The sequence below is a fragment of the Culex quinquefasciatus genome, chromosome 1 (assembly GCF_015732765.1).
Source record: "Culex quinquefasciatus strain JHB chromosome 1, VPISU_Cqui_1.0_pri_paternal, whole genome shotgun sequence".
Classification (NCBI taxonomy): domain Eukaryota; kingdom Metazoa; phylum Arthropoda; class Insecta; order Diptera; family Culicidae; genus Culex; species Culex quinquefasciatus.
The window spans coordinates 18,641,533-18,667,388 of NC_051861.1; the positions used below are offsets into that span (position 1 = coordinate 18,641,533).

The 25,856-nt window shown below is 39.7% G+C and overlaps 1 protein-coding gene and 5 non-coding genes across 7 annotated transcripts in view; 2 read left to right on the forward strand and 4 right to left on the reverse strand.

Moving 5' to 3' along the window:
* Nucleotides 1-1,498: 1,498 nt before the first annotated feature.
* LOC6035399 (plastin-1) overlaps nt 1,499-25,856 on the reverse strand; it is a 60,107-nt gene continuing 35,749 nt past the window's right edge. Inside the window, exons 1-7 of one of the 2 annotated variants that reach the window (XM_038248768.1) lie at nt 21,709-22,191; nt 9,462-10,361; nt 9,180-9,390; nt 8,839-9,117; nt 8,522-8,775; nt 3,544-3,630; nt 1,499-3,471 (exon numbers count right to left, since the gene is read on the reverse strand). In XM_038248768.1, the coding sequence (XP_038104696.1) occupies nt 3,148-3,471; nt 3,544-3,630; nt 8,522-8,775; nt 8,839-9,117; nt 9,180-9,390; nt 9,462-10,361; nt 21,709-21,786 (2,133 nt within the window). In that variant the 5' untranslated portion in view covers nt 21,787-22,191 and the 3' untranslated portion in view covers nt 1,499-3,147. Of the gene's footprint in view, nt 3,472-3,543; nt 3,631-8,521; nt 8,776-8,838; nt 9,118-9,179; nt 9,391-9,461; nt 10,362-21,708; nt 22,192-25,856 lie in introns of those variants that run through there. The other variant, XM_038248767.1, reaches the window with a different exon arrangement.
* Nucleotides 22,882-23,006, forward strand: Trnal-caa. The gene is made up of 2 exons: nt 22,882-22,919; nt 22,962-23,006. It is a non-coding gene; the product is annotated as a tRNA-Leu (tRNA).
* Nucleotides 23,674-23,746, reverse strand: Trnak-uuu. Its single transcript has one exon. It is a non-coding gene; the product is annotated as a tRNA-Lys (tRNA).
* Nucleotides 24,174-24,246, reverse strand: Trnak-uuu. The gene has a single exon. It is a non-coding gene; the product is annotated as a tRNA-Lys (tRNA).
* Nucleotides 24,927-25,053, forward strand: Trnal-caa. The gene is made up of 2 exons: nt 24,927-24,964; nt 25,009-25,053. It is a non-coding gene; the product is annotated as a tRNA-Leu (tRNA).
* On the reverse strand, nt 25,153-25,225 carry Trnak-uuu. Its single transcript has one exon. It is a non-coding gene; the product is annotated as a tRNA-Lys (tRNA).

Below are 25,856 nucleotides of genomic sequence, written 5' to 3' on the forward strand. Positions count from 1 at the left end.
TAGCATAAATTTGCGTGCTTACTTGAGGCGGTGCTGTTGCTGGTAAGTTTATAGCCTAAATAGTATTTTTGGAGATTCAATCGAGCATCAAACTCTCCAGATGACGAAGATAGGTGTTTGATTAGAAAGGGTATATTTCCCCTACTCTACCCTACTTTCAAGCTGTCAAACAACGGCAATTAAAGATATAGAGTTATCTAAGCCCGCTCTCACGCACACTAGTAAACCATTTGTTTTGCTCAGGGTAGGTAAACCATCACCATCGCACTATCATTGATGCATATTTCGGTGCGTTCCTCGTCTCTTAAAATTTCTCTTCTCTTTCGCAGCCGAGTGATAGTCGGCTTGCTATCGCGAATACTGAAAGCCCATCACATCAACAAGAAATACACTATCGCTGGCACCGATGGAACTATCGTCCCAACCGGAGAGACACGCACACGAAATTGCTGTATAAATACACTAGAGCTCACACACACAAATGAACGCATTTCTACGAGGCTTACGGGCGAGAGAATTTCACGATTGCTCTTTCTCTTGCTTTTTGAGCGAGGGGACTGGCTGTGTGAGAGATTTTTTTCCGTCTTACGCATCGGTTTGTTCGTTGCTCGCTATTTCATCGGCGTCGTTTTCGCTTCGCTCTCTTAATGCAGTTTTGGGAGAACGCCGAAAATTTGATGATTCGAGCGAGGGACGATATCTAAAAGTCCTCGCCATCGGCGAGGAAACGAGAAAATACCATCCCTGGTTTTGCTGGCTGGTACAAAATTTAACGTCAATCTTTTTTGTGTACGTACACGCAACACATGCGCACGTATATAACTCTATTGACGAAAAACACATAAAATGGGGTAAATGGGGCAAAATAGGCCCTTGCTGTAATTTTTTACATTAAAAATGATACTTTAGATAGGCAAAAACTGATTTCATCAAAAATCTGCTTTTTCACCCATTTTTCCCCTCTGTGAATGTGATAAAATGAAACAGAATAATAATTCTACGCTTTTTATAATCGTTGAAATCAGATTTCTTTTTCGAGTTTCAATGGTTCTCAAGAATTGTGTTGTTGTTTAAAGAGTAGGTACTTTTTTTTAAATTTAGATAAACTAAGCCAAAAATAAAACAAAATCTGTTGGTTCAATGAAATGAATATGATAATCTATTTCACATACATGCCAAATCCATATCACAAATATTTATAAAGATTTTAATTGTCTAAAATTGCATTTTCATTCTCAAATATATTAAGTTAGTGAAATAAACCATGAATATTGAATTTTAAGTGCTAGAAACTAATTAAATGCATTTTTTTCAATTGTACAGCAGATTGTTAAATTTTCCAAGAGTTAGAGCACATATCTGTAAAACAATTATGCATGGATTTCCGACGTTTTTTTAGATTTTTTTTTTGTGAAAAAATCACAAATTCCCGACTTTGTTGCCACACTTGGGAGATGAACGGATTTTTCGGATAACATTAAATCAACCAGAGCGCCGCTATCGCTTTTTCACTTGTTTATTCTTGTATGCCTTGGTTTCAATTGTTCGCGCGATTGCCAATACTTTTTAATAATATGTTAATAATTACGATTAAGCCGATACAACTAAACTAGTTGTTTACCACAATTGTATATTGTTCTTTCCCTCAATTTTTTGCTGCAGTGTTTTTCGTTTGTAATGCTATTGTTGCTTTCTTGTGTTGTTGTTGTTCCTGTGTCAAAAAACAACACATTCTCGGCTGAAGCTGAATTTATTTTTCAATTGTTTTGATTGCGTTATGTCTAGGTAAAATCAGCTGACTTACGTTTCGGGTGTATTGTATCTTGTCCTTTTGTCTTTGCATATATTGCATATAATATTTGTGGTGGTTGTTTTGTGGTAAGGTAATGTGGTGAAGGTTTACCATGGCTTTTGCTTCTTCTCGTCGTTTCTCGATTAAAATGTATATGCGTTCAAAAATGCTATGGTTGAGGCCCCCGGGCCCGCACACTCTTATTCAATATGATTTAGTATTCATTCCCGCCCACAAAAGTGCAGTTTATTTATGATTATTTTTTGTTGTGGTTGGTGTTGGTGTAGTAGCTTAAAATAGTCGCTTTACAATTAGTACAGAATATTATGAAACTGCTAGGTTAAACCAGGCAAAAACAACGAAACGTTTATCTAAACAAAGTTTTACGGAAATCGGCTGATGTAAGTATTTTTGAGCCCAAATGTGTTTCAATTCAATCGATTTCAATTCCTTTCCGCTTCCTAATTTGATAATGCTGATACTGATAACGAGTGTGGTGGATAGCAGGTGCAGTGTAGTAGTAATTGGAGTACACATTTCACACGAGCACACCCTTGAAATACACATACACACCCCCCACTCGCAGTGTTATTTTGGCACACACTAACGGCTAATAATTTAGTTTAATCTTGGGAAAAAATTTTCGATGCAGCGAAAACGCACAAAATTATGTAAACAAAAAAATAACAAAAATAACTCTGTTTAGCCGTTCACACTTGTTCTTTCACTCTGAAATTAAATAACTTGTTTTGCGGTTCCCGTTCCTGCTAGTTTCTCCCATTTCATCTAATCACGCGCGCTCACATTCGCTCCCTATCTTTGTTAAACTTGTTAAATGCTCTTACTTTACTAAACAATAAAAAATAATATAATACAATCATAGCTTATTATAAATTGTTGTTTTTTGTTTCTGTTTATCTTCCAAATAGATAGAATAGGAAATGTTCGACAAGAAAATTGGCCACACTTTTAAGTTGCGTGTTGACATTTCTATACACAGAATCATGCCTTCAGCGAACTACAGACAGACTCGCTAGAATGCGTTTTCTTCTTAAGAAAACTAACCGAATCTGTTTGTGTTGCTAGAACCGAACAGCAGAAAAAATAAATGATCGTAGAAAATACATTACATACATGGTAAAGTGCACTAGTTGATATAGATGTGTATATTGGTAAAGTATCCCATTTAAAAACCAAAAAAAAAATCATAAAGAAAAATAAACATATTCTATGTTATTCCTAGCTACGACACATCACGCACACTTCCGCTCGTCGCGCCCGCCCTCGCGGCGTTGTTTGACTATTTTTGTTTCTCTGAACTCTGAATCCTGCGCAAACCACACACACCCACCTTCTTAGTCGGCAAACTCGTCCACCACAACTTCCGCCGGTGGCGGCGTCGTCGTCGTCGTCGTCGCGTCGTGCTCTTCGAGCGTTCCGTTGCCGTTGGTGGTCACCGCCGTGCCGTTTCCGTTCGTGACGACCGGTGCCGTTTCTTCCACGATCTCAACGACGGGGGCCGCGACGAGCTTGGCTGCCGCAACCGGGGTGGGTTCTGGGGCTGCTGCTGCTGCAACAGGTGCAGCAGCGGTACCGTTGGTGGCCTTGACGTCCATGTTGGGCACGTAGTCCATCGCCATCAGGCAGGCAAACACGGTCATGATCATCTTGGGTTTCACCTGTGGGGGGGGGAAATTTGTGATTCGGCGTTAGTGGGATCTTTAAGAGTGAATGAAAAGTTGCAAGGTTACCTCAGCAATATCCTCTGGCAGAGCATACACCCGGGCGCCGATCTTGCGGGCCATCGACACGGCGTACTTGGCGTTTTCGAGGTTTTCCTGTTGAAGAAAATAAACATCAGTATTCAGAAAAAAAAAAACTAAAATTCGCTAATGAAACAATTAGTATGTATTTTTCAGGGTGGCTTTTCAAATCTCATGTTCTAAATCCCGACTATTATATATTTTTTACCCACAGAATGATTGTAAATTAGAAACTGTTTATAAAATGTCAATATAAATCAAATAAACCTATTGACAATCACATTTGAAAAAGAAATTTGTCAAAAAAATAAAACAAACTTCAAAAAAGAAATCATTATTTTGATTCAGAGAGTAAACTTAAAAATCCGTTTAAAAAAATCATGATAAAAGACCATCCATAAACCATGTGGACACCATGTAGATGCTGTTCCCCTATTTTTTTTTAAGAGAATATGATTTTTTGACCTTGGCAAACTTTAACTTCGGATAATCGAATCACGATTTTTTTTTTCATTTTATTATTTTTGATTGTTGGGCTTTAGCATAACCCATGAACTATTCTAAAGTGATTTAGAATTTTTAAATCAAAGATTGCGGCAAAAATGGCAATGGAGCAATTCTCTACCAAAACCGGAAATGAATTTTATTTGTATTTTTTGATTTGGCTCAAACTTTGTGGGGGCCTTCCCTATGACCAAATATGCTATTTTGTGTCATTGGTTCACCCATACAAGTCTCCATACAATGTTGGCAGCTGTCCATACAAAAATGGTTTGTAAATATTCAAACAGCTGTAACTTTTGAGTGAATTTTCTGATCAATTTGGTGTCTTCGGCAAAGTTGTAGGTATTGTTGAGGTACACGGAAAAAAAATTTGGAGATTTTTTTATCAACATTTTTTTTACTAAAACTCAATTTCCCAAAATACGTGTTTTTTTATTTTCGAGATTTTTTGATATGTTTTAGGGGACAAAAATCCCCAACTTTTGAGCCATAGAGAAAAATGGTCAAAAAATCTGCCGCCGAGTTATGAATTTTTGAAAAAATTGTGATTTTTGGAAAAAATCGAAGTTTTATGCAAAAACAAGTTTGACATTACTTTTTATGCAAAATTGAATTTGCAATCGAAAAGTAGGGGAAGGTGGGGCAAGATGACCATATGGGGCAAGAGGAACAATCGCTCGTACGGCCGTAATTTTTACAATTTTGATTATTTCCAGTATGAGGAATTGTTGCTAGCAATGCAATTAGCTGATTCTACTACCACATAACCGTCAAAACGACGTAAACGCCACGGGGCATGAGATTTAATGAAGTTTTTTTCAAAACCTTTGTTTTCTTATAATATTAGGAAAGTACAAAATAAGGCTTAGGATTCGTTTTAAGGCTCATTTTATCAAAATGCTATTTTTCCTAGAGCAGTAGTGTCCCTACCAATGACTTGAACCTATTACAAAGTATGATTTAACTTTTGGTTATTTTTGTTGAGAGTTTAAAAAAAATCTTGTTCAGGTGGGGCAAGTGTACCATATAGATTTTTAGTATGGAAAAAAATACGAATTGCTGCAACAACATATTTTATTGGGAAAGAAATGCTTAAAAGTACTTAAAAACTGATAAATAATTGTTAACAAAAAATTTCCAAACAAAATATAGTGATATCATGAAAATTTAATATTTATCATCTCAGTAATATTTTTTTTTGTAAAAACGATAATTTTTTTAGTAAAATATTATTTTTTAATCTAAAACTGAAAGAAACGTTTCAAATACATTGTAATCTGATGTATCTAAGTGATAACAGTTCAATTGTTAGCAAATTAGCATGTTGTTTCATGCATTGTTCCTCTTGCCTTAACGGGTTGTTCGTCTTACCCCACTAGTTGAGTAGAACGCACGGAAAATCAAAAATTTTAAAATCAGTTTTTTACAGTCAAAAACAGGATTTTTTAAAAACCTATTCTATCAAAGTCTTAGTCAAGACCTGGAATAAGATGATTATAAAAAATCCGACAAATTTTTCACGTTTTTAATGGGTTATAACGAGCATTTCCTTAGCTTGGTACACTTGCCCCACTTTCCCCTACTTTACAGATTTTTTGATAAAGGGCTCCGTTTTCAAGATATAGCCACCGAAAGTTTGATTTTAGCGAAATATTTGCAGTTTTTCAATTTTTAAAAATAGTGACCATGAGTGACCATTTCTTAAAATATTTTTTTGAAAAGTTCAGAAAATTTGCTATAAAATTGTCTAAGAGACATTGAAGATTGGACCTCGGGGTTGCTGAGATAGAGCCGCTTTAAGAAAAAGAAACACGAAAATTGAAGTTTTCTAAATCTCACCCAATCAGCCCACCATTTTCTAATGACGATATCTCAGCAATTAATGGTCCGATTTTCAATGTTAATATATGAAACATTCGTGAAATTTTCCGATCTTTTCGAAAAAAATATTTTGAAAATTTTTAAATCAAGACTAGCATTTGAAATGGGCGTAATATTCAATATTTGGCCCTTTTAAGATGTTAGTCTTGATTTAAAAATTTTCAAAATATTTTTTTCGAAAAGATCGGAAAATTTCACGAATGTTTCATATATTAACATTGAAAATCGGACCATTAATTGCTGAGATATCGTCATTAGAAAATGGTGGGCTGATTGGGTGAGATTTAGAAAACTTCAATTTTCGTGTTTCTTTTTCTTAAAGCGGCTCTATCTCAGCAACCCGAGGTCCAATCTTCAATGTCTCTTAAACAATTTTATAGCAAATTTTCTGAACTTTTCAAAAAAAATATTTTTAGAAATGGTCACTCATGGTCACTATTTTTAAAAATTGAAAACTGCAAATATTTCGCTAAAATCAAACTTTCGGTGGCTATATCTTGAAAACGGAGCCCTTTATCAAAAAATCTGTAAAGTACTTTTCGATTGCAAATTCAATTTTGCATTAAAAAGTAATGTCAAACTTGTTTTTGCATAAAACTTCGATTTTTTCCAAAAATCACTATTTTTTCAAAAATTCATAACTCGGCGGCAGATTTTTTGACCATGTTTCTCTATGGCTCAAAAGTTGGGGATTTTTGTCCCCTAAAACATATCAAAAAATCTCGAAAATCAAAAAATACGTATTTTGGGAAATTGAGTTTTAGTGAAAAAAATGTTGATAAAAAAATCTCCAATTTTTTTTTCCGTGTACCTATTTTTTCTCAAAAGTCCTCAACAATACCTACAACTTTGCCGAAGACACCAAATTGATCAGAAAATTCACTCAAAAGTTACAGCTGTTTGAATATTTACATACCATTTTTGTATGGACAGCAGCCAAAATTGTATGGAGACTTGTATGGGTGAACCAATGACACAAAATAGCTTATTTGGTCATAGGGAAGGCTCTCTCAACTCAAACTTTGTGGGGTCAAATAAAAAAATACAAAAAATAAAAATGGTCGAAATCGGCCGATTTCGTAGAGAGTTGCTCAATGATGAAATATTGAATTTTTTTATTTTTTATTTTATCGGAAATCATCCATTCAAATTTGACTAAAATGGAATCGCAGAACTCGAATTTGATGTTAAAATTAACCGTCTGGACCCGAACCCTGGTTTTTTTTTCTGTAACATTCTTATTCGAATTCCATATAAACTGTAACGGGGATCGCAGGCGCCGGGTCCTAACTAAGAAAATAAAAAAATACGAATTTATTTTGTTTGTTCGTGATTCGATTATCCGAAGTTGGGTAGGATTTAAAATTTAAAAAAGAAGGGAATATTACATAAAAACCTTATTGCAAAATATTTAAAAAATGGCAAAAACTTTATTGAATAAATTAAAAAAAAAAGGAAAATTGCACAAAAAATTGCGGAAAAATATTTGAAAAGGGCAAAAACGTTCAAAATTGCAAGATTTTTCTATTTTAAATTAAATTTTTTGGATAAATGTATGAAAAATTGCATTAGAAAGCTTTACCGTAAACTGATGCGAATCTGGAGACAGCAGTTTTATATATTTGTACAAGGCCTAAATATGTAACTTCAGATTTATAGATTAATTGTTTTGAGTCATGCTACAAAATTGGTTTTGGTGGCAACAAAAATTGACGTCTTTTTTGAAGAAAAAATAATTCTAACGCATTTTTTTATCAAACATGGAACTTAAGATTACTTGAACCTAAATTTCCATGCACTGGTCTAATACTCAATTCAACATTATCAATTCAATTTGCAAAATTTCAAGGCTGAAACTATTTTAAAAAAGCACAATTTTGGGAAAAACTTGTGTAGTCTACCCTTGTACATGTTTTAAAAACATAAATCTTGAGACAAATCTTTCCGTTTGAATAATATTCGAAAAATACATTGAAATCCCATCAATGATCTCCCGGTTTAGGTAAATAATATGATGTTAATAGAAAACTGGTTCCTCATTTAAAATTACGTACTTGCAAAGTTTTGCAAAACAAATTACATACAGAAGTAGAGTAGAAAGTAGGGGAAAACATCTACTTTAATTTGGCATCCTGGCTCATTAGTTTTTTTTTGTGTTCGAAAATAGCTCTTCAAAAGATAGGAAATAAAAAAAATCAAAAGAAAATGAAGAAGCAGCTTTCTGCATTTGTTTTGCAAAGTGTACTGAAATTCGACATATTGGTTACCCTAGACAAAATAGCCGAAAACATTGCATTTGTGTTGCTCTTAATTAGCAAATAAGTCTATAATAATTCCACTAAAAGCACACATCAGATCAGTATCAGCTTGCTCTATTTTTATGTTCCCTCCCCTCCTGGTATTTCTGGCCAGTCAGATTCTACTTTACCGACTTTCCCATCAGAGAGGGAAAACACGCGAGAAGAGTGACTGTGAGTGACTTCTCTCACACTCATTTTCAAAAGCCCCCTCAAATAACTCACCGCTCGGCTGGCGGCACTCACACCGCCACGTGCTTCGCGAGTTCCCACCCTACACTCACCTCCGCGTTCTCGCCGTCCTTCACGTTTTCGTAGTTAATGCTGCCCGGCTTGATCGCGTCAATCAGGTCAATGATAACCTTTCCGTCCTTAATGGCCGAATCCTGGAAGTTTCGCAGGCTGGTGCTCTTGCCGGCGCCGGCCAGCTTCGAGTTCACCCACTGCACGATCTCCTTCTCGATGATCGGATTGCCGGTGTTGGCCAACCGCGACAGCACGGACAACGTGTACGCGCGCATCAGCTGCCAGATGAGGGCTAAAATGGAAAGGTTTGTTGTATTGCAATGTTTTGTGGGGTGGTGGCGTAGGGGATGCTCACCCAGAGTCAGCGTGGCGTTGCCGTCGCTCAGGTCCTGGCCGGCGATTCCGACGAGCGAAAACTTGAGCTGCTTGCCCAGCTCGACGGCGTAGTTGCAGTTCTCCAGCTTCTCCATGAACTTGCGTAGCGGGGTAAACTTCTGGTGGACCTTCTTCCAGTTGACGATGCCCGGCTGGATGATGTCGAACAGCTGGAAGATGATGATGCCGTCCGCGAGGTCCGAGTACAGCCAGTTGACGTGCGGCTTCACGCCCATCGAGTTCATCCAGTTGCGGTACGCTGAAAGAGGGTGGGAATGTCAGTTTGAATGCGCAAGTTGAGGGTGTGGGAGAACAACTCACTCTTTTCTTCGCGCGTCTCCTCGATCGACTCCAGTCCCTCGATCTCGTCCGGCTGGTCGAGGCCTGGGTGGTTGTTGAACAGGTTCGCCACGAAGGCAAGGTTAAGCTTGTACACGCCGTTCACGACGTCCTGGGGCGTCACGAACGAGCGGCAGTTCAGTTTGGCCGCCTGCTGGAGCATGGTTTCTGCCCGATTCAGGGCGTTCGGTTCCTGTTACGAGAGGGGGAAAATGCGGCCGTTTAGTGAGAGGGTCGTGATAATTGAGCAATCTTGAGACTCACCCGCAGCGCTTCCAGCGTAACTCCGGCATCCTTGGAGGCGATCTGGTTCAGCAGGTACGAGTACACCTCCGAGTCGGAGATATCGCTCTGGAAGTTGGTGCAACGACGAGCTATTCCGGCTCGCTCCAGGTGATGGTTGACCCAGCGCAGGAGGATCGCTTCCGGGGATAGTTTCATGAGATCCTCCAGCCGTTCACCTTCGGAGAGCAGCGTGGCCAGTCCCGGACAGCTGTCCAGCGTGATGTGGCTAAACAGACCGATTCGGATGATTTGCCAGAGGAGACCCAGCACCAGATGAGGTTTGCCCTTGGCAAGGTCATGTGCGTCAATGTTGACGATGTTGCATCCGATGGCCTGGGAGGACACCAGCGCCAGCGTAAGATTCTCGAACTTGGTGTACACGGTGAGGGTCTTCTTGTTGATGGCACGCTCGTCGATCGTGTCCGGGCACGAGTGGTTGATGATCTTGCACAGCAGAATACCGTCCTTGATTTTGTCGTACAGCTGCTTTCCCTCGGAGTCCAGCGGCAGGAGGTGCTTCAAGTCCTGATCGTAGCCCAGGTTCGAGTTGATCCAATCGCTAAAGGCCAACTGTTCCTCGATCCGCACCGAGTGTGTCGTTCCGGCGGCCGACGAATCTGACATGCCGCCCAGCGTTTCCAGGTTCTCCTTTTTGGAAACCACCGTTTTGAACGTGCTGGCCACATCCTTTGCCTTCAGATCCAGGCAAAGGGCCTCAAATTCGTCGTACGAAAGCTTTCCAACGTTCTGCGACCGCTGCTTATTGCTGTACTCGTCGATCATTAACCGGACCTGGTAGCCGGGCAGCTTGAAGCCCACCTGATCCAACGCATCTTTAAGCTCTTTCAATTCAATAAATCCGTCTTTGTTTGTATCGATCTGGGGAAGGGGGGGAAAAATAAACAAAACTCCAATTAGTACCCAATCTACAAACGTGTCTACCCCCTCTTTATTCAACTAATACGTCCAATTAGACAACCAAACGCCCTTAAGGGCACGTAACTATCGTTAATGATGGCACTTGTTGTTTTGTTCAACAAGGTAGCGCGCGCACGACCAAAAATGTGCCCAATCTGGTGCTGTTTACATAAAACTGCGGTTCAGTATGTTTAGTTTATTGCGTGCCCTTTGCCGTCATAAAAGACCTTCGGCTTCGGGAGGTGCATTGATGCGGCGCACGCATGCTTTATGACCTCTGTGTTTGCTCAATTAGTACCGCGATGTGATTTTCACAATTTATTAATAAAACAATGTTTTCTTTTCCAGATAACCGAGTCAGAACTGTCGCTTTAAATAGTACAAAGTAGCACTGTACTGCCAACCGGAAGTTTAAGCACACGCAACTCATGATCATCGCCAGGTCGCCTCAACCGCTGTACCTACTGTTCTACGTAAAAGTTCGCCCGCCGCGCCACTGCACCACCACCAGGGGGAGCTTTGGGAAATTGCTGTGGGAACGCAAACGCTTTCCATCGTGTATCTCTCTGCTTCTTCTGTAAAATTCAGAATCGTCCAAATAACAGCCCCAACAACATCAACAAACAAATACAAGCTAGAAGAAGCGCAGCACAGCGGAGGGGAGATGAGAAAAAGTGGGTTAATTCACCAGAATGGAAAACAATGCAATTGAAGAACGAAATTATAGCTAAGAGAGCTAAACGCATAATTAGATTAAGAATCAATTAGCTGCAAACGCAACACAACGTCGTTTTGGCTATACGCGGCCGCATCAAGCGGTTCGGCGGGAAAGGCGCAGATTTTGCGGCGAATTATCGAAAACAGTTTGAGGTAAATTGAGTTATTTGGACTTGTGGAGGGCCAACGGACTTCTTAGGGTATAGCTCGATTACCCGAAGCTTATTTTATGCGAAGTTTGATTGTCTTTTGGGACTTCGTATTTATCTCATATTTTATTCTTTTGAACTTTTTATAAATAAATAAAGGTTCTATCCCCATTAGGGTGGGTACGGTTTTTGAAAAATTCTCAGATTCAATTTTTGGTGTGGTTACGCTTGTAGGGCATACTTATGTGGTCTCTTACGCCAAATATCAGCTCATTTGGTTGAAAACTGGCTTGCCGCTGGTATGTTAAAGTTTACATAGAAATTATTATGGGAAATTTTCATTATTAAACGGAACTGTCTAGAGAACAAATTTCTCAAAGAGACCAGGTCAAGTCGTTCGACCCTGATCGGGCTCATCGACACTGAACCCGGGGTCGTCTAACCAACGGATTTGCCCAGAAAAGCATCAAATTTTCAATAAAACACCGCGACGCCACATGGCAAACGATTAGACTACAACGTGATTAGTGACCTGAGTGTGGATTTCCTTAAATCAGGTCTGTCCAAAGTCCGGTCCGCGGGCCGGATCCGGCCCTTGAAACCATTTCATCCGGCCCGCGACGGCTTTTCAAAATAATTCTATGACTGGCCCTTAGGGCTGTCCATAAAATATTAAATAAATAAATTGATTGTCTGAATTAAAAAAATAATCTTAAGATCAAATTTTATAATATTATAACAACATTCTTCATGTTTGAATTTAATTCTTGTAATTTCTACATAGATATTTCCAAACTGAAAATTTTTGCAAGAAAACAAAATGATCCATTTCGTAAAGTTGTGAAATTTATAAAAAAAAAACTTGTATTGTTTTCCAAAAACGTACAAAAAGACACTAAATTGTTTTTTTTTTTCGGTTTTTACTGTGTTTACTCCAAAACGTTTTTTTTTCTATTTTCTATATTTTTAAATAAATAAGTAAGCAAAAGCTAATAAAATTTTCCAGAACAACTTTTCAGTGATAAAGTTTTTTTTAATGAAGCTTAAAAAGGCAAATTATTCATACTGAGAATAGATCGCGGCAAATATTTGAAAAATATAAAAATAATGTCTCAATGGGGCATGAAATAAGAGAACAAAAACATATTTTTTCATAAACCTTGAATTTGGAAAATAACGAATTAAAAATGATTTAATACATATTTTTTACACTTTTTAAATTTAGCTTGTGTTTAAAATCATTTTCATATTTAAAAAAAATAAGTAAAGGTGCACAAAAACGCAAAAAAGTTTGTTTTTTTAAAGGGATATTCGAATCCAAATTTCGTTTGAATGAATTTTATCATGTCTCATTGATTTTTTATATCGTAGTGTTGAGGAAATTAAACTTAAAAAATTGCAACGACCATTGAAATTTAATGTTTTTTTTTAATATAAAAATTGCAAGCGTTAAAAACAATAACTCTACAATTTTAAACAAACAAAAAATAAAATAACTCAAATAAACTCATTTTTGAATGTTATCCATGTTTTTCATTCTTAAAATCAAGATTTAGGAATCTTATTTGCAACACTAGTTCTTTTATTTATTTTCTTTAAAAGAACCCAATAATAAAAATTGAACAAAAATGTGTTAACTTCTTCAACTTTTATCAAATATTAGTTCCGGCCCGCCACTGCTTCAGAAACATCAGATCTGGCCCGCAGGGCCAAAAGGTTGGGCACCCCTGCCTTAAATCAACCATAAAATCGAAAACAAGTCGAAACTTCATGATTTTTAAAACGGATAACAGCTTCAATGAGTATGGAAGGCTACAGTGCATTGTTGTACTAACTTTCTGGGATGTTCTGGCCTTTTGGGTCATCCAAGAACTCTTTAGAGTTAAGACCAGTGGGTCTACCGCCGTAACAAGCAAGAGTTCAGTGATTTTCGACTACTGGTCATACCCGCATAGCTTCAGTTAGTACGGTAATCTACTTTGTTAATGTGTTGGGATGTTCTGTGTCATCCAATAAAGTTAAGACCGGCGGGGTGTGTGTGCACAGCTGTTGGTTATGATGGACTTTTTGGAAAAAAATGTTTACTCAGTTTAATCATGTTATATCTTTCAGGAGTGATTGAAAATCATCAATAACAAATAACAAAATGTTTATGAATTTTGCTATAGTGTTCCTCTTTCTTGTTAAAATGTTACAGTGTCACGCTGTGTTTTTTTTTGCACTGAAAAAAATATACTCTCTTTTATATAGCAAGGCCTATTTCTTATCTCAACGCAAGCTTTTTCAAGTGGTGGTTTATAGACCAACCCCACACCTAAATACACCCGATATACCCAGCGGAGAGTGCTGTTAAGTGACGCAAAAGTGCCCATCAGCAGTTTTTTTTTTTTTTTTTTCATTTGTGTGCTTTCTTTAGCCACGGTCAATCATCAAAAATTGTGTTACTTCACCTTCATAGTCACCCGATTATCTCACCTTTCTCGAAAACGGCCAAATGTTCGAACCATTTTTCGTCCAGCTGACGGTATGCCTTCACTGAGACTGTGATTTTTTTTGGCTATCTTTGCTTCAATTTTAAACTTTTTTCATATTGTTATTATTTCGAACTTTACCTTTCGTTTTTTACCGCTTCAAATCAACCACCAGCGCATCCCGGGGTACCGAAGCACAGATGAAAGTTTTTATTTTATTTATTTTTTTGTTTATTTCACTCTGTACGAGATGGCTAATGCCAGCAAAATACCACTGAGCTGGCCGTTAAGTCGCACGCTCGGACGACAAGCCGATCAAAGATTGAGTTTTGGTAAAGGTGGAAGTGTATATAGTAAGCCCCTGCTGAATAATGCATTATAAAGCCACCCTCTCTCACGCGACACTTCCGCGATCTTTGGGGTCCATGCAATCCGCCAGACTTTACGTAATATGTCAGATAAAGGTGTTTGTTGGAGTTTTTTTTGTTGGATTGGACACTCATAATATGTTGTTGATAAAAATAATTAATTTATGATGAGTGTTTCTAGCACTTTTGAGGGGATAGGGTCCGCCAACTTTAAAAATGACAACAGCAATCAAACTGTCGTGTTCGGAAACATAATAAGGTTGATCGGAAGTTTGAATCGCAAAAATACGTTTTGTGAAAGACGCTATATCTTAGAAAGTTCTCTGTTTGGCAGACGGTAAATAAGCCAGCCATCCAACAATCTGTCAAATTTAAAAATTTATTTGAGTCACATAGAATTGTCAAAGGTCGACGTCCAGTTTCACCTTTACATTCGTACAAACCGCCAAGACCATGGTGTTCAATTTACCAGTGGCGCTTCTTATTTGTAGTTTTTAATTGACTGCAGTAGGTATGTGCGGACTGTACTAACGTGACGTTATTCTTATCTTATCGTATTGAATAAGCCGACACCATGGTCAATGTCATTTGTAGCAATAATCGTGCGTGCCGGTTGTCTTGAACTGTTGGGGATAATCTAATTCGAGTTTTTCACGGAAATGACTTGATTCCCTTGGGACACTGTTGTTATCGCATGGACGTGTTTCTGCCACTGTTGTAAACATTAACTACCTTTCATGAATTCAATTTCTCTAAAGAGTTCATAAAACGTACATCAAGTTTGATTTGTCACTTAAAATCTCGAAAATCTTTATTTACCTGACCTTTACTTTTTGATTCATTCAACATAATAAAAATAAAAACAAAAATTGCAAATTGCTAAATCCACCTTTAGGTGGTTGGTGCCTTCCTCTCATTTATAGATTGATCGAAACCCCCCTAAAGCGTCCACATGGTTTATGGATTGTCCCTAACGTGATCGCAGCACCAAAGAGGTCCTGATAAAAATAAGTGATGAGAAAAAAAATGCCTACAGACTTTTCGTCAAGATTGTACATACAGGTTAAGAAAATTTAGAGCATTTTTTTAACTGGTTGTAATTTTAGATAGGTAAATCAGATCTTGAAAATTCTTAATCCACAAGAAAGGTCATTCCAGAACCTTTCTCAAAATATATGATATGGCAGTTTTCCATGCAAAAACCACCCTTTTTTGCAAATTGGAAAATTTATATGCAGCAGTTTTTTAAGCATAACTTTTAATGTGCTTTAGTAAATTTTATAAATTTCAATAGAGACTTATGAGACCCCAAGACGAAACGAATGAGGCCAATATGGTTAAAATCGGATAAGCTATAGTGACGAGATATTGGGACCATCCATAAACCACGTGGACACCTTAGAGGGGGGGGGGGTATGGCGATTGTCCACGGTCCATACAAAAAAGATTTTTTTTGTATGGACAATTGTCCACGAAGGGGGGGGGGTTTGAGATTTCCAAAAAAGTGTCCACGTGGTTTATGGATGGTCCCATTCCACTGACACATCGGTACACATACCAAACACACAATCATTTGCTCAACTGGTGATTCTGAGTCGATATGTATAAATGACGGTAGGTCTAGGAGGTCTAACTAAAATGTTCATTTTTCGAGTGATTTTATAGCCATTCCTCAGTAAGGTGAAGAAGGCAAAAAGTATGCAGCAATTTATATATTTTTTGCCTTTCTAACCTAACTGAGAAAAGGCTATAAAATCACTCGAAAAATGAACTTATTAATTTGACCTCGTAGACCCACCTTCACGTATACATATCAACTCAAAATCATGATCTGGGCAAATGTCTGTGTGGATGTGTGTAGGTGGGTGGACAAAAAATTGTCATTCGATTATCTCCGGACTTGATGAACGGATTTTGACCGTATTATTCTCATTCGATCCCTTTTGGGGTCCCATAGATCTCTATTTTAAATCAGCAAGTTTAATTAAGTACTTCAAAAGTTATGCTAAAAAACGATTTTGGCGTATGTCCGGAAGATTGTAAAAAGGGTGGTTTTTGCAAGAAAACCTATCGTGCTATACATTTTCAGAAAGGTATTAAAAAGACCTTTTTAATGAGCCCAAAACATTGAATATCTGACAACCCTATTAAAAGTTATTAGCACTTAAGTGTTATTTATACACTTTTTGGAGGCCGGATCTCAGATATTTCAATAAAAATGATTTTCGGGTCCATCATGCGACCCATCGTTAGTTAGATAATCAAAAGACCTTTCAAATGAGCCTAAAACATCGAAGATCTGACAACCCTATCAAAAGAAATGAGTAATAAAGTTGGTTTGTTAAACATGTTAAGGGGCAGTGTTGCAAATGAGTGATAAAAAAGCTATCAATAGATTATCTCTGCACCAAAAATATCCGAGAGTATAGTGGCCGTCACTATAGCTTGTGAGATCTCTTCTTGTGTCTCGTGATTCCCAGCGATGACATTCTCTCTCTATCACTCTTCCTCTTTTCCTCGACTATGCACTCTCACCGCTGAGTCTCTCAATCTCTCCAAAAACTGCAATGAGAGAACGCGAGATGGCGATTAGGAGCCGACCACGCATGACGTCCCGTCAAACTGCGTTTGCGAAATTGGGTTTGTGGCGGCTTTTGTGGTTAATCGCTGTTGCGGTAGGATGATCGTGGAAGCGGGGATGAGAGAGAAAAAGAAAATTCCAATCGCGAGTGGGCAGACACGAAAACGTGTTCGGCTATGTTCGGCGCTGAGAGTTTCAATGAAGAGAGAAGAGCAGTTGTATTTGAGGCAGGAATATTCAGGCGGGATAATTGTAGTTGCTGAGAGCTGATATTTTGATATTATGACAACCCTGTTAAGGGGGAATGTTGCTATTTTTACTGAATGTATTGACATTATGAATGTGAGGAAGGCAACAACCACCTAAAGGTGGATTAAGTAACGTTTTATATTAGCTATAAATTTTAACATTTTCAATTTTCAATTCAATTCGGTTTTATTTGTGAATAATCAATTTACAATGAGTTCATTTAGGTACACAACAGAGTTTTGGTGTTCCTTTCAGCTGTGATTTACATCGTAATTCAATCGAAAAATTATTACTTATAACTATGGAATAGACAAGAGTAAGAAAAAGTTTTCAAAAACTTACAGAAAGTGCAATGGGAAAAGGATAGATAGAGAGAAAGCTTAAAACTAGATCACAGACAAAAATAATATCAATTATAGATGTGCTTGATCATCAGCTCCCCGAGGGCCAGAAATTGCTCCGCCTTGTTACGGCAGCTCCGAAACCGCGTCATCATCTCCCCCGCGAGAGCAAAGAACTCCGGCAGGGTAAAGAGATCTTCCCCGGTGACTCCTTGCTGGGCCGCATCGCCGCTACCGGCAGCGACCACGCTGGCAAACGAACGCCCCCATCCAGGAGGGATCGCTGGGTTGTCCGCTGGAACCGTACACTGTCCAACTGCAGGAACGGCTGCGCTCGTAATTCGCTGAGGAGAGTGGGACGCTGCTGCTTTCTTCTTCCTCTTTTCCTGCTCCTCGAGGTAAGCCTTGCGCGCGACGCATCCGCGGTAGTTACCGGTATGGTTGCCGTCACAGTTCGCGCACTTTACGCGCGGCTTAGTTTGTTCTGCGTTTTCCCCCAAGTCCGCCTTTCGTGGCAGTGCGCACGCCTCCGAGAGGTGTGACTCACCGCACTTCACGCAGCGGGGCCGGAGGTTGCAGTTCCGCGAGCCGTGGCCGAATTTTTGGCAACGGTGGCATTGCGCTACGTCTGTCGGGTTCTTGGTGTAAAACCGCCAGTTTACCCAAAAACCGTCCAGTGTCTTAGTCCGTCGCAGATCTTGGATCTTGACGGTGCCGCGGTCGAAGTACAACAGGTACAGGGTGTGTGTACCTGTTACTGTTGTCTTTCGCGAGAGCACTTTTATCTCCCGTGGCTTTATTCCGGCGTTCGAGAGGTGTCGCTTCAGGTCGGCGATCGGACGGTCTTGGTAACCCTGCAAGACGACCTTAACAGGGGCTTCTCTGGGTCGTATGTGTAGAAGTTGAAGTTGCTACGCTTCAGTTCTTCAAGCACCAGGTCGAAATCTTTCTGTTCAGTGTAATCACTTGCACTGCCGACTTACCGATTTTCAGACAATATCCGAGGCCTTCCAGCAACTCGTCAACATCGTCCGCCAACGTGTCCAAAACAAAAATTGGAGGTGGTCTTCGTTCCGTTGGAGAATTGTTCTTTTTTGACGTCGGCACTTTTTTCCGTGCACGACCATCATCGTCATCGTCGTCGTCGGTAGTGCTGCTACCGTCGGTGTTGTTGTTTTCTTCGTCGTCGCTCAGCATCTGGAACTCGTTCCTGATGGGGATGTTGGCGGATGTTGATGTGCCACTGGTCGTGGCACCGGAAGTACCGGAACGGGTTCGCACTGGTGATCTCGGAACATATCCGGGATGTAGTAACTTTTTGTCGATGCCTTCTGCGCTCACGCTCCCCTGCGCGATGGCGGCCGACACGGCGTTGGTTTGTTTACCTTTTTGCACACGGCCGGTAGACGAACTTCGCGGGTTTTTCGAGGCCGCACTCGAACTGCCACGGCCACGGCCGGCCTTTGGCATGCTGCAGGAGCAAACTCGCGGGTAACCACAATCAATTACGGCGAAAAAATCGAAAAAACGATGGAGCACTGAGCACTAGCTGCATGCTCTCGTGAGTACACGGAGGGAGCTCAAAAACATTTTCATAAACGGTTATTCAATGCTTTGCGTTTCGTAAAAAATAATACAATAACAGCATTTGATAGACATTTTTTTTGTTTAAATTTGAAATTCCAAATCGTTTTAAAGAACATTCAACCTTTCCTGTACGAATTACTGCATTACTTTGTTCTCGCAACCCGAAGGTGAAACACCTTAAAGCCAAAGTGTAGGCGTAGGCCAGTGTCAATATTATGCATTATTCTTCACCCAACCAAACAAAACCGCCGACTTGTCGGCTTGTCAGGGTCGAGAGCAATTGAGCGGTTTGTTGATGCCCAAAACACAACACCATTCCCCGGCGATGGTGGAGTAACTATTTGGGCGAGTGACACGTGAAGGTTAACCGATGTGGGTTTGAGGGAGCCAAACTTAAAATAGTTTTATTTACTTTGACAAGTGATGATTGTCTGTAGTATTTTTGTTGAACAACCAAAATGAGTCACTCTAGGGCACTGGATACTTGCAGAAACATTTGTTCTCCGAAAAAAGTTTAGTCAGCATACACTTTTGGCATTGTACTCGTTGCATTCGTTGAAAAGTTTCAATTTGCGTTTTTAGACTAAATTTACTGGAGTTTTTATGCAACTTAACTTTGAAAAAAACTGCACTTTCTCTATAGCTCACTAGCCGTTGCTGCAGCCTAATCAAATCCGATTTGCACCAGTTTAATCGATCATAAACAGGAGCCGCCAAAGCGAACGGGCAAATATAAACTAAAAAAGAAAAAGAAACAAATCACTGCTCAAATCTCAAACTTTCCAGCCGGCTGCCGGCTTCTCCACCAATCGATATGACATAAATATCCAATTGGATTTAACAAAAAAATCGTTATACATTTTCACTGCACACACCTCTCATCGCCCCGTAAAATCGCAGCCATGCAAGCACGGATAACGGATAGAGGTGTGAAATTCGAGAAGGAAACTTTTATTGCCATCGAAAGTGAGAGGATATGAGCGGGCAGAAGCAATAACGTATAAAAAAACGAAAGGCAATCAATCAAACTTGCCGGGAAATCTATTGGCAATACGAGAGAGCAAAAGGTTAGAGCTGAATACGGTTAGCGATTGACCTTTGTCCGTATAGTGCTAGTAATTTATATTAATTAAGTATAAACATGACTTACGATGAGTAAGGGAACTTTCGATCGGAGGCTTATCGGTTGACCGGCTTTAAAACAGTGAGTCATTTCAATAGCTCGACGCCATTGACGCTATCATTGTAGGAAAACACATTCCATTGTTTGGAACTTTTACCATGCTGATAGAGAATTTCTACATAACACCGAAAGAATGCAAGTAGTAAAATGAATTAGTTTACATATCATTCAAGCTGGCTTTTCTCACTGGATTGCTCACTGCATTGTTACTTATGAAATTATCATCGTCAATATCAAATACTTGATGAAAAAAAAAAAATACTTCCTCCGGTTCTCGTTTACCAACGAGTTATTTTTCTGTTATCACTACAAAAACAAATCAAATTTAAATTTAAATTCAAGTTTAAATATGAGCATGAGCAAAAGCATGGTTGACTGCCAATTAAGTCATAACTAAAGCTTATATATCTTTTCAGAACCGTTCGTTTGTTAGCAGAGTAATTCGTTTAGTATAATCAGTACTTTTCACTAGGCGGTAGCACTTGAGTTAAGCATAGTTTTCACAGTTCAAATTTAGCTAGAGCTATCAGCACAAGTAGTGACTTAAACTTGAAATAAAATAAACATGATAAGAGATAACTCCGATGCGGTCATAAATCTTTTTGCTCCTAAATAATTTTAAATTTTCAATTTAAGCAAGTGCGAGTAGTCGTTATTTACGATAAATTAGTACACGCACAAAAAGCATCACTTATCAGTGACGTCAAGCCACGTTCCACTGATTGATGGATAACTTCCTCTAGAATGTCTTCGATTTTAACCACATTCGCGGCTTGTTTACATGCATAAAAGTCGGAATTTATTATTGCTTTGAAGGCGTTCCCAATATAGGGTGCACTAAAACATTATCGTTTTATCAAAGAAATTTGCAACATTCAATCAGGTCAAATTTGCAATCGTTTTATGGTGCTGATACACATGGGTAAATATTGATAAATTATGTTCTCTTTGATGATGGCATTGAGTAAAGTATCGGTCCTGAACCGTGCACAATAAAAAAAAAATACTAGAAATCTTTAAAATCTGAAAAAGAACATTTGCAAAAAAAAAAACAGAATAAAAGTTAATAAAAAAAATTAAGAAATTGTTTCAGAACAAAACAAGAATTGTAACCAATTATAAAAAAAAACATAACTTGGTGGACATTCCAGATTGTTACGATAAATATTCGAAGCTTGACTAATGATTTACTTTCAATGACTCACACCATGCTCATCATAAGCTGCGAATGAAAATATTTGGAAAGTATTTTTTCATTGATAGCTAAAAGCTGGACACAATGCTGTACTTTTTTCGGAGATGTCATTACAAACATATCTTCCGCTAAATATTCCATATAAATTACTTAATCACCTTCTTGTTTACCCTGCTGGATGAATCACTCTCAAAAACAATCTCCCTGACACGTACATCGATTAGCTTAATACCACTCTTCCTTCACAGCTTTATACCTGTGTTTGTCCGACAAAACGGCAAACGTGTCAAATTCAAATTAGTTCGCGCCAGCAATCCGCGCGCTGGGAAGGGATTGAGGGCGTGCCAATTCCTTAAACGATTAGCTGCTAGATTACACCGACGACTTCCCTCCAGGGTCGCCGATGATTCAACCTGCCGGAAAAAGTCCCAAATGCTGACTCATCTCCTAGCGTCGTTGGGCCTTACTTGTTCGTACAAATCTGGCGTAAAAATTCGCCGAAACTCCTCCATATCGTCATGCTTTTCCACGTCCAGGATATCCATGGTTTCACACTCTAAATTAGACAACACTTGGTGGTTCTTCTTTGTTTAAATCACTACAGAAAGTGTCACAACGGTCCACAGCGTTTGGCCAAGTTTCGACAGCAACTGACGGCGACGGTGACGGTGGTTTCGCGAAAATGCGCCAGCTCAAGTGTCGATTTCAAGTACACAGCACAACACACATCTACAGCACCCTTAATTCGGAGCCGTTATCGGCAGCAACACCACCAGCAATGGCCATAGACATTTTTCGAAGCCATTGGTTTTGTGCACGGCCCGGGTCCAATTGATAGCGATTCCGATATCTACGTCGTCGTCGTTGCGTAGTCGTCACCAGGTGTTGATAAGGTTCGCGAACGGGAGATGCGCCACGAGAGGCGACTTTTTGTGTGCAGGGTTTGAAGGTCGACGGCCAACTGAGGCTCGCCGACCTAGCTGTAGTTCGTAGACCAACGGTAGCCTCTGTCCAAAAGCTCGAAGCTCAGGGGCCGCCGCTTCCACCACGTGAAGAAAGCCCCAAAAAAGGCAAACAAAGAGGGAAAACATTATAAAAATCATCCACTAATTTACAGTTCCTACCGACTGGTCGAGTTCAGTGCACGCCACCTATAAATGAAAACACCAAAATGGTTAATTCATCAGTAGATCACCCCAGGCGAAATCATACCAAAAAGTTGAACCATCCAAAGTCAACAAATCTGAGGTTTCCGTTTCTCCCCCAAACCGTTTCAAAAATTTACTATCAGTCGACCATTGAAGCTGTAGCGCACAAAGAAAATCAATACAATTTACACCCTTACCAAAAATCATGATTTTTTTAGTTCCAAATCCCACTTTTCATACGAATTTTTCAGTTCAACCCATATAACCATTTTTATGGTTGTAGTACCTGAACTCAAAAAATCGTATGAAAAGTGGGATTTGGAACTCAAAAAATCATGATTTTTGGTAAGGGTGTACAACTTTACGCGCCTCACCCCCAAAGTCACATGGGCGCTTGCGAGTGCCACGTGTTGGACGGCTCTCACCGTCTCTCACACGGTGAGTACCAGCACTCGCAAGCGATAGTGCTCTGAGCAGCACCCTCCTCGACTTGTCAGGATGGCCGAGCGGTCTAAGGCGCCAGACTCAAGAGCAATCTTGCCCGCATGAGCGGGTGCGAGTAACCACGAGCGTTCTGGTCCTCTCTGAGGGCGTGGGTTCGAATCCCACTTCTGACAAAATTTTTTGGTGTAACATTTTAGATAAATTGAAGAGCTTTCTTCTTGTGTTGGCTTGTGGTCAGACCGTGCCACCAAATAATTTGACAGGATGCGTTCGCTTCTAGCTCCAATCAATTTGAAACTGCCTAATGAACTGTTTATCGCTCGATTTCAGTTGAAAACGCTTTTTATGAGCTGTAATTGAACGCCAGTGTTGATATGTCAACTTCAGAGGCACGATGGAGGTAGATACTGTTCTGCTATTTCTATTTAATCTAACACTAGCGCAGGCATCTTTTCGGAAGCATCTTTCTTAGCTCGTCTTCGTAAAGTTGACCACACAGATGATTCGTTGATGTGGATTGAGCTTGAGTACGAATGTTCAAACAACAACACATTCCGGAGATTCACGAATCGGTTTGTTAGAGCAATATAACGTTAGAAGCACCAAGCTCCGGGACCTAGTTCGATCAAATTGTTATTATAACTCACGTAAGCAGAATGCAATCCTTGCTTACACTTTGCTTTAACCCATTCCATTTACATAGTTTTTCATGATTTAATTTTTTTTCGTCTATTGTCTAAATGGATTTAGCTCGGCGTATCCCCCCCCCCCCCACACACACACACACACACACACAATCGTTCATGTTTCTACAAAATGGTAGCAAAAAAAAAGTTATCCCGCCCGAATAGGGACTTGAACCCTAGACCGTTGGATTAAAAGTCCAACGCTCTACCGACTGAGCTACCCGGGCTTGTAACAATACGGGAGAACAAAAAACAAACGAGTCTTTCCTGTGGGGAGAGCTTTTCAGCGTCGAAGACGATTTTATCACTCAGCAGTTTGTGATGGAGGGGAGTTTGAGTTCTTTCGATAAGTGAGCATCGTGAGTGCGTCACTCACTGTTGAGTTTTGCCCAGTACACACAGCTGTTGGCTGAAGCAAACATGTAATTAGAGCATTAACATTTTGTACAAAATGGGATAAAAATGTTTATAAATGGCAATGTATGTTAAATTGAAAAAGCCCCTGCCATTAATTTTTGTGGAACGCGTTACCATTTATCTACTGAAGAAGAGCAACCATTTAAACCACAACTCTAAATATTGTTATCAACTTTGTTGTTTTCACGACATGAATGTAAGGAATAATCTTTTCACATAAGGGGAAAAAAAGTTACCCGCCCGAATAGGGACTTGAACCCTAGACCGTTGGATTAAAAGTCCAACGCTCTACCGACTGAGCTATCCGGGCATGATATACATGGGTGCCAAAAGCACTAATCTTGCTTCACTGCTTGAATCTCATCAGTTGCAACAGGTGATAACTACGTTCATTCCAGGTTGACACAGATATTGTGAAAGATGTGCGACTTCAAATAAATAAGAAGGGGTTAGAGAACTTATTTAGGAAAGGTATGTATGTTTAATTTTAAAGGCATAACTTATTTTTATTAGGTCCTCTGAGGTGCTACTGCCAGGTTAGGACCGAGGATCGGTCAACATCTAATATATGATACACAACAAAACAACACAACACTGACGAGGGTTACTTGATCCAAGCGGGTATTACAGATCTTGAATCTAGCGATGTACTCGGAGAAAATGTGCCGCAACTCAGCCGAACTCCGGCTTCTTACCTCGTGGCTCCACCGTCTCGGGAGCTACTGCTTCCTCTTTGTTTTTTGTTGTTGTTTTCAAAAGTCCAAGATTGGACACCGACATTTAAGGCAATGCGTGTTTAAAATAGAAATAAAATTTAGGAAAAGCAAAACGTCTATTTCTGAAGTTTGTTCTGAAAGTAATCAATAACAAATTATTGTACAACAACACGGTTTGTACATTAGACGACATTTGTTGTGCATTTTGCAAGGTGACAGCTTATGTCAAATCGGACCGGTGCTGCGCCATTTTGGCGCGCCCAAGCTTCAACATGTCAGGATGGCCGAGCGGTCTAAGGCGCCAGACTCAAGAGCAATCTTGCCCGCCTAAGCGGGTGCGAGTAACCACACGAGCGTTCTGGTCCTCTCTGAGGGCGTGGGTTCGAATCCCACTTCTGACAGATATTTTTTTTGCTTTTGCTAACTGACGATTACCAGGCGCTCAGGAACAGATTGGAGGTAAATTTTGGACTAGCCAAGTTTACAAAAAAACATACCACCGCCCGAATAGGGACTTGAACCCTAGACCGTTGGATTAAAAGTCCAACGCTCTACCGACTGAGCTATCCGGGCAGAACGAGCCAATGGGAGTGCCATTTTTCCACAGGTGTTCCAGGCGATCTTTAGTATAGTGTTGCGTTTCCCAAGCACGGACTTCAAATGTGACTTACCTGAAAGAAATGAGAAAACAGAAAGATGTTTCCGTGTTGAGATTATTTTTGGTTTTTTTGAATGAGATCAACGAACTTTTAAGGTGTGACGTAGGTATATATGTTTTCAAATGCTAATTTTGCATAAATACAAGCCCACAGTGGGGGGAGATGGAAGCTTGGGTGATTTGTTGTTACTTTCGACCAGATGAGTGGTGCGAAAATTGCTGCTCTTCGGCGGTTGCTGGGCCAAACAAGTTCATGATCTACTGATCGACTTTTGGAGCCTTGGCTTGGCGCATCAGCAGAGTTGTGCACGCAGAAACACGTTTTTTTTTCTTGCTCTTTTGCCTGTCCCGAAGAGTTGTTTTGTGCAAAATGTGTGTTGGGTTTTTTGTTGTTGTTGTGTTGTTATCGAGCTGCTGTTGCCGCTTTTCATAGGAAATCACAACAATAATGGCGGAGAGATAGGCGCGAGAATGAAAGAGAAAGAGATGAAGCAAAAACGATGCATAAAGGTGCGATGAAAGGCAATGAGTGTGTGTGTGTGTGTG